The 9,494-nt window shown below is 29.8% G+C and overlaps 1 protein-coding gene across 1 annotated transcript; it reads left to right on the top strand.

Moving 5' to 3' along the window:
- LOC118204127 (uncharacterized) lies at window positions 1–8,195 on the top strand. Its single transcript, XM_085810207.1, has 8 exons — window positions 1–790; window positions 1,542–1,724; window positions 2,445–2,507; window positions 2,775–2,840; window positions 3,341–3,409; window positions 3,537–3,605; window positions 6,382–7,380; window positions 7,612–8,195. The coding sequence occupies exons 1-8, from the start codon at window positions 638–640 to the stop codon at window positions 7,978–7,980; spliced, it is 1,971 nt and encodes a 656-aa protein (XP_085666333.1). The 5' UTR covers window positions 1–637; the 3' UTR covers window positions 7,981–8,195.
- The last annotated feature ends 1,299 nt before the right edge of the window (window positions 8,196–9,494 follow it).

The following is a 9,494-nucleotide window of genomic DNA, read 5'->3' as shown; positions in this document are numbered from 1 at the left end:
AAAAGTATAAACTGAAAATTCAGAAGTAAGTTGACAAAAAAGTTTTTGTAACTTATATATGAATTTGAAGTATATGTGAAAATGTTTTAAAAACGCATCATGAATCATATGAGAAATTCGTCATTTTAAAAAACTACGAGAGAGAAGTCACACATCTTTATATGAGTGCGAAAAATCGGAACTTAAGATTCTCTAAAAGGTCCTCTAAAATGTTAAATAATTAAAGTTTTAACTAATACGGCTAAAGAGCCAAAGATTGGCCCCCAACCGAAATTGCAACCCTAAAGGGTCGCAAAAACATGGCTGACGACTCACACATATCAGTCGTGACGTCACGCATCGTGACGTATCATGGCTTCATTTTCATTGCATGGGAACATACGGGGAAGGCTTACTCCATCTATTCTAACCTCCTTGGTGGAGGAAACTGCGAACCATCCCTCCTTGGTTTTTAGTTCTCGAGACATTCCTCAAAGGGGCCCCAATGGGTAGGGCTAACACTACTGATAAGTAAGGCTACTATAAAGGGGAGCTGAATCATCATCCATTTTGAAGCTAACTCGTTGGTATTCGCTATTGGATTTGCACTGATTTGTTGACATATTTGTGGATCGATTCCGACCTAATTTTCAGAAATATGGGTGGTTGTGCTGCACCAAATTGTTCGAATCAGTCTCAAAATAACTTTAGGATGTTTCGTTTCCCTAGAAATGAAGAAAGACGAAGAAAATGGATAGTTAATTCTCGTCGAGATCAATGGATCCCGGGCCCAGGAGCGTATCTTTGTGAGGTAAGTTCAGCTTCGTATTTTTCCATAAAATGTTAGAAAAATTACTCTTCTTGGTACTTTAAAATATGTATTTTCATTTAACTGTCACTTATTGACGATCAACTGATTTTATAAGTACAAAATCAACTGCGGAATGTGTATGTGTTTGTGCAGTAAAATATCGTTGTTTTTTTTGTTATCGTGAAAAGTTTATACCGTTTGTAAAATTTGTATCATACATTTCATGTAAACTTTGTGCTCAGTTAGAAATGTGATGTGCCTTTTTCTTTTCTTTAATTTTACTGTACAATTGGTTATTTAAAGTAGCGATCTATGTTTTGATTCTGATGTATTGTCGCCAAATATTAAAAACTGGATGGTATGATCCAAATAAATAAATGATTTTGTTTTTTCTTTATAGTAAGGTAAATATATTCTGTATTTTTAGACATTTTTAAGAAGTTAAATATTAATTTAAATATTCGATGAATCGTTTTGATCCCATTATTATCCTTTATTGTAGTAGTAAATCTTAATGTATTTTTAACTATAGGTCCTTTAAATTTATTTTTAGTGTGTGAGCAGGAAATATGTTTTAAGTAGTTTTACAAACATGATTACTTTTTAAAAATTTTGTTTTATTTTCACAAAAAAAATTTAATTTATCAGAAAATTACATTCTTAAATTAATATAATATATGTAACTGTAATTAAATACTAATGCTTTTGATTTTAATGTTAAATTTCATGCATGCTTGTGTTAAATATGCAGGTACATTTTGAAGAAAATCAATTTGAATGCTCTAGGCAAGATGGGCGTAAAAAACTCAAGCCCAATGCTGTGCCAACTCTTTTCAATGTGCCTAATCCCCCACAACTGTTGACCCCACAGCGTCTAAAAGGCATTGGTTTACCAAAGCACCGTTCAGTTACATCCAATTTTTGTAATATATGTGTTTTTTATTTTTATAGTTTTCATAAAAAAATATGTTTTTATTAAAAATGGACTAAGTTGCTTTATAAAAGAATCAAAATACTGAAATTAAGGCATTATGTGATAAAGCTGTAATTACAGTCCCTAAGATTAGATTAAAAAATTAAAATTTTGCTGTTGTTATATATATATAATTAAGTATGTACTTTGTTATTATAATCATATATTGAAAATTAGGCATAAAACCTCAATTTGATGTAGTTTTTGGATAAAGTTTTTGTAGTTTTTCAAGGACAGTCATACATGGGTCTGGTTTCTTCAAGTTTGCTCCTAAAAGAAAGAAACCTGTATCTGATTGCCTTCAAAGTCAAAAGAGTTTAAATCAAAATTTGTATTAAACTAAAGTTGCTTTTTTGCTTAATTTTAAATTCCAGATAAATAGAGAGAAATATGTATTCCAGATAAATAGAGAGAAATATGTATAAGTAAAAGAAATAATATTGAAATTAATAACTTTAATCTTGAGTAATACAATAGTATAGTTATAATACATTGATTTAAATGTATATTTTAATGTCTTATATGTCTTGTCTGAATGTTGTTATTTTTTGTTTAAAGATTTACAAAACTTATTAGGATTATTTATATTATTTATTATTAAAATTACATTAAGTATATTTTATTTATCAGCATTTTCAGGTATCCTTACTTATATGTGTGTCATAATTTTTGCATCTTCAGGGTGGCTTGCTGCACAGTTTACCTTTATTAACTGAAGCGATTTCTGTTGCTGAACCATCTGTTGTAAGTCTTCATTTGAACAGTTATTAAATATTTAGTATTATAAACTTTTTCTAAAAAGTATTAACGCTGTTTCTAAAATTTAAAAATATGTTAACGTAATATTTACTTATGTTTAAGAAGTATGAATGCTATGAACAGTCCAATGTATTTATGCTTTTTTATAAGTTACTTTTAAAATGGTAATGATTATTTGTATTTATTTTTATCCGATCAGAGTTTATAATTTCTTTCACTTCCACATATTTCATATATTATAATTTCTTTTAGATTCATTTGCAACAACCTTCAGCTTCATATTTTGGAGAAATAAATTTTGCTGCCGAAGTATTTGATGTAAATTGCCATTTTGCACTTCTAAAAAATTTTAATAGTTTTTTAACATCTATTCGTAAACTGTACTATGTTTCTTTAAATGTTTCCATCTTCGTAGCCATGCACTTTGTTTCATTTCACCAGTGGTTGCAAATGTGTACATTACAGTACATCTCAGGTGTGTTTGCAACAACATTTAGCATTACCTTCTGATTAAATAACAGCTGCTAGTAAAGAATCTATGCTATGTGATCATTTGAGCAGCTATTAAATGTCATATGTTTTACATATATTGATGAATTTTTATACGATTTCTGAAATATGAAATTGTTTGTCTTATGGTTCCTAAACAGCTGTACTATATCTGGCTGTTGTGCTATGGAATTATTTTTGAATTTTGAGTGTTAACAATTTATTATCTATTTATGAATTATAAAATGTTATGTAAAATAATTATTTCTTAAAATGAATGTAGTTTATATATTATCTGTATTTCTAAATTTCTTATATATATATTTCAGGTTTGTTTGCAAGAACAAGCTTCAACTTCATCTTGTGATAAAATGCCATCTATTTGTGAAGGATCTCATGTAAGTAGATAATTAGTGTATTATTAAATTGCTTGCTTATACAAAACGTTTCTATAAACTTTTTGGGGGGGTAAAAGGAATGTAATTAATTTCATCAGCATTTACAAATTCTTTGTGTACATTTCAGGTTTGTTTGCAAGAACAGCCTTTAGCCTCATTTTGCAATGAAATACCATCTATTTGTGAAAGCTCTGATGTAAGTTGATAACTAATGTATAATTAAATTGCTTCCTTATATACATTTAAAATGTTCTATAAAGTAATTTTTTGGTAAAAGGAATGTAATTAATTTCATCAATAGTTGCAAATTCTCTATGTAAATTTCAGTTTTGTTTGCAAAAACAACCTTTAGTCTCATCTTGCAACCAAATTGTAATTAATTTTAATTAATTTCATCAGCATTTGTGAAGGCTGTGATATAAGTTGATAATTTGTGTTATTAAATTGCTCATGATTATGGAGTGTAATGCTTCTTTGGCGAAATGAAGCAACTCCAATGATGGAACACAGCAATAACTTTTATTTAACACTAAAAAAAAAAAAAAAAAAAATGGCGACATACAAACAAGAAGAGAAAACATATTCTATAAACTTATTTAAAAAAAAAAAATAATTACATGCTTCGTGCGAGAAAATGCATGCAGCTCTCGAGCCTGCATTTCAATATTGCCAGTAATCTGTACATTATTTATTATTTATCTATTTCAAATGCACAAGAGATTAATAACGATATTAAAGCTGTTACAACCTCTCCCCCAACGGAGAGACTTTTTCCGAAGGGAAAAGTTCTGTAAAATTTGACAGTTTAATAAGCTCGGCTTGCTCAAATGCTTAAAGAGAAAAGGTAATTTCTCTTATAAATTTCCAAATTTAAGTTTTAAACAAATATTTTTACACCACATTTAAATAAGAAGAAAATGGACAGTGTTCAAATTAGTCTTCCTTTTTTTTCTTGACGGCGCCTAGATCTCTTCCATAGTAGACCAGTTCCTTGGCTATAATTCACAGCAAAGCCTTTCCTTAGTTCATCTGTGCCTTTCGAATAATATTCATTTGTCATTTGCTTTCGACAATTGTTTTCTTCGTGTGTTAGTATCGGCTTTGATATTAAATCAAAAGCCGAAAGATGATGATAACGCTGCATTGCAAAATGATTCTCAATATTAATTTCTTTATCGTTTTTCAAATTTTCATGAACATCTTCCACGTTTAATTCTGGTGATTTAACTTTTTTTTCAAATACATCTCTGGATGCTTTATTTTCTTCCTTCATCGGTTCCAAGATCTGCTCTTCAGCTATTTTTCTTTTCCTTTGAGCTCTAGTAGAAACGGCATTAAAATGGTATCACTAAGTTTACGTTCAAGTGATAAACGATTAAAATAAGGCAGTTCAGTGTTAACAGGAAGTAATAACCTGATATCACTAATTACGTTCAGTGATGAACTAATAAAATAAGGCAATTCAATATTAACAGGAAGTAATAACCTGATATCACTAATATTATGTTCAGTGATGAACTAATAAAATAAGACAATTCAATATCAACAGGAAGTTACGTTCAGTGATGAACTAATAAAATAAGGCAATTTAATATCAACAGGAAGTAATAATCTGGTATCACTAATATTACGTTCAGTGATGAACTAATAAAATAAGGCAATTCAATATCAACAGGAAGTAATAACCTGGTATCGCTAATATTGCGTTCAGTGATGAACTAATAAAATAAAGCAATTCAATATTAACAGGAAGTAATAATCTGGTATCACTAATATTATGTTCAGTGATGAACTAATGAAATAAAAATATGCACGATTATTCGATCTCGGTCGGTGCCTCCAAAATAATTAAGACTGTGATACTTCTTTGGCGAAATGAAGCAACTCCAATGATGGAACACAGCAATAACTTTTATTTAACACTAAAAAAAAATGGCGACATACAAACAAGAAGAGAAAACATTCTATAAACTTATTTAAAAAAAAAAAATTACATGCTTCGTGCGAGAAAATGCATGCAGCTCTTGAGCCTGCATTTCAATATTGCCAGTAATCTGTACATTATTTATTATTTATCTATTTCAAATGCACGAGAGATTAATAACGATATTAAAGCTGTTACAGGAGATAATCGATCCCTTGAAAAGCTGGAAATAAATTTTAAAAATCTATTTTTAAGTGAAATAAATTTTAAATATTAGAAAATAAAACAAAAATAATCTAGAAAATGCTGAAAACAATAGAGTCAAATTTAAAAACCCACCACAGTATAGGGAAAGAGACCTGGAAGTTTCATTTTTATTTTGTGGATTTATTATCTGTTTAAGTTTGGCATTTAATCCAAAGGGGCTTTGTCCCTGAAGGACTATTGTTTTCGTTTTGTATTGAAACACTATAAACGGTTGCATCACTTTTCAAATTGTTGCCACCAAATATTATCACCCTGTACTATATTTAAAGAAATTATATAGTGAAGAATCTGCATAAATGCATGTATGTTTTCGCATTCTGATAAAACAACGGTACCTAGAGCCATCAAATTTTGAATGACTTAATTCTACTGTGAATATGGACATCTGGAAGCCCGAATTTGAAATTCGGAATTTGTTTTAATACAGATTTTATATGTTGTAAAACTTTAACGAATTTTTGATTAACAAACTTGAGTATTTCAAAGCGAGCAATGGCAGTGTTGTACAGAAAAGACACTTTTATCTCCAGCGCGTGAGACAATGAATCGGGAATTCTGAAGATATGCTCATTTTAAAATTATCTTGCAATATTGCTGTTGAACTGAATTTTATAGTTTAAGTGCGAAAAACTTGATATTTAATAAATAAAGGTAAAACACAAAATGTTAAAAAAAGCCCCTTTGGGTGTAATTTAAAATCTGAAACCTTTCAGATCTTTTTTGTTTGTTGTGTTCCCCCCTTCTTTGATGATTATTCATATAGATTTTTTCTTTATTCCAGGATGTTCTTTTAAGGAATTTTATAAAACAGCAGACTGAATTGATCTCGCTTCTGCAATGCCAGAACAAAATATTACTGAAAGAACTTACAGCAACCAAAAAAAAAAAAAAAAAAAATGAAATTATTGTTTTAAAAAAATGGCGTAGCACTGAAATTCAACTTCATGACCTTCAAGTACAGCATGAGGAATTGCTGAAAGGAGTGAAAACATTTCATTCAGATGAACAAATAGCAATGTTGAAAATTCCTCGTAGAAGCATTGCAAAATGGTCTAACGAGGGAATAATAAAAGGCCTCAAAGTTAGATTTGCCTTGGGCAAGCATGGTTATAATTACTTGCACAGAATAGGTTTTCCTGTGCCTTCATACAGCACTTTAAATAAAAGACTTCAAGGTCTTGAAATGAATTTTGGAGTCATCAGTGACATGATTGAATTTTTGAAAATTAAAGGAGAAAAAATGAATGCTAGTGATAAAGACTGTATTTTATCATTGGATGAAATGGAGATTTCTGGCAATCCTGATTTTGATATTTCAAAACGTAAATTTATTGGTAAATGTACATTAGGAAATCAAAAGGATGCAGGAAATCACTATTTAGTTATTTTACTAAGAGGTCTGAAGCTGAAATGGAAGCAAGTGGTTGTCCATGAGATAACTGGACAGGTAACAGGATGCCAGCTGAAACAAATTGTTGTCAATGTTATCGAAGCTGTCATTTCTGTTGGATTTAATGTTGTTGGTATTGTTAGCGATATGGCAGCAGTAAATAGAAGCCTGTGGAATTCTTTGGGAATATCTGTTTCTCGAAACCAAAGAAATAATTTCACTACTGAAATTAAGGGCAAAATTATTTATGTATTTGCAGATGTGCCACATCTTTTAAAAAATCTCTGGTCTGCAACTCTTAATCATAGTATAAAACTGCCCAGTTATGTTTGCAGTAAAGAAAATTTCGTTACTTTGCATGTATCTGCAGGATTTATTAAAAGATATCTGGTTTACTGAAACAAACCAAAATTGTGGTTTGAGAACTATGCATCATCTCAGTAAAGAAGACCTCTTCCCCTCACATTTTGATAAAATGAATGTTGCTTCTGCTGTGAGTTTTTTTAAATTAAAACAGTTGTGGGATTGGAGAAGGCAGTAGCTTTAAAAGAGATAAGCCCTAATGCTCTTACAACAGCATGATGGATAAGATTTATATGTTAGTGGTTTCAAATGCTATCCTCTAGATGTAGAAAGAACTCAATTTCTGTGACAAATAAAAGCAAAAAAATTGAGTTACTTTTTGAATTTATTAATGTTATACAGCTTATAGAAATTGGTAAAGGGTGGAAACCATTACATACTGGTTTGATTCTCTCTACTTTATCAGCCATACAGTTAGCAGAGGCATGTTTTCTGAATGATTTTCAGTTTATTTTGACGAGCAGATTGACACAAGATGCTCTAGAAAATGTATTTTCTCACATACGCAGAAAAGCTGGTTTGAGGCCAAGTGCTTTGCAAGCTCTGAAAGCATTAAAGCTTATCTGTTTATCTCAGTTTGTAACAGACCTATTTAAATGTAATTCAACTATTTTATTCACGCCATGAACTCATGAACTGTAACCGAACTATTTTATTTAAACACCATCTCGTGGGGATATGAAAAAAAAGTCAGTCGACCTCCAGCCACCATGATGATAGCTTACTATGTTATGTTATTCTCAATGTTTGATGTTCCATTTCGTTTATGTTTCATTTTTATGTATATTTCTTTTGTTTGTAACCGTTCCTGTGTGCTCTGTTAATAAATCCTTTTAAAGCTAGCCGGCATTAGTGTCTATTGAGGAACGGCTACATCACATTGGCGCCCAACTAAATTTAAATCCAAAATGGCGCAACAAAATGTTTAGAATTTCTGTTTGGCTTTAACAAGCTCTTACTCCCGAATTTAACTTTTAGTTGCTGGAGATCGGCTCAGTTTCTTTTCAGGTGTGGACTACTGGTCAAATATTCTGGAAACGAATTCTGGAATTAAAATTGTCATACCGTGCTGCTAGCACATCAAATCATCAACTGGACAATTTCAACGGAAAAGATAAGTTTCGTTTACATTATCGTTTAATCTGAGTTTAAAGTTCTTCTAAACTGATTATTTATTATAAGCTGCTTCTTAAAACAAATATAAATTCTTTACTGAAATCTCATTTATTGAGACTACATAAGAGTACTAAACGAAAGCAAACGGCTTTCTGTTAACCAAACGTTATTTCTTGAATTGTAATTTGTTATTTTAAAATGTTAATGCGCATATTAAATTAATTTGTAGATAATATTGTTTCACTGAATACATGTTTTGATGTTAAAGTTTGAATATATTCATGGACGTTGTTCATTAGAATTTATTAGTTTCGATTCTGATTTACAGCAGCAGATGTTTTCCCCCCGCGGAAATGTTTAGACTAGCGATGATTTATGATGTGTTTACGTCAAATCTTTTATTATTTTTATTTCCTTTGAGTGCTGTTGTTCCTCATTAAATATTTTATTCTACATAAAATAAAATATTGTACTTGTTGATTTATCTTTCGACGAACATTTTGAGAAAATGATTATAATATACTACTTCAGGTAAATATAATTGTTTTCAATTTAATGAATGCATGTCTTAAAAATATTTCTTGAAGCGAAAGAGAATAATTATGAATAAAAATCGAATGACAATTTAAATAAAGTAAAAGAGTTACTAAGTGTGTGTTGCTTAATCAGCTTAATATTTTGTTAAGATTAAGATTTCGAAGAATTCAGCTTAAATATAAAAGCTTATGGTAAGACATTTATGTATGTTTTGTATGTTTTGCTAAGTAGTAAACAATTTTGGACAATTTATTATATGTTATTTTCTTGATACAAGTTGAATTTATGAGGGCATTTTATGATATTTTTACGACTTCGAAATAATAAACTTTGTGAGTATTATTGTTTACATTTATAAATACTGTTTAATAGTGGTATATAAATGTACGAGTAACATTGTTTACATTCATACATGCTGTTTAATAAGGGTATATACATTTTACTTAAAGGTATAATTATTAATTCTAAAATACTGTATTGTGAATAAA

The sequence above is a fragment of the Stegodyphus dumicola genome, chromosome 2, assembly GCF_044657685.1.
Source record: "Stegodyphus dumicola isolate Sdum_Otavi_A_Nest chromosome 2, ASM4465768v1".
Taxonomy (NCBI): Eukaryota; Metazoa; Arthropoda; class Arachnida; order Araneae; family Eresidae; genus Stegodyphus; species Stegodyphus dumicola.
This window is presented reverse-complemented; position numbering and strand designations above follow the sequence as displayed.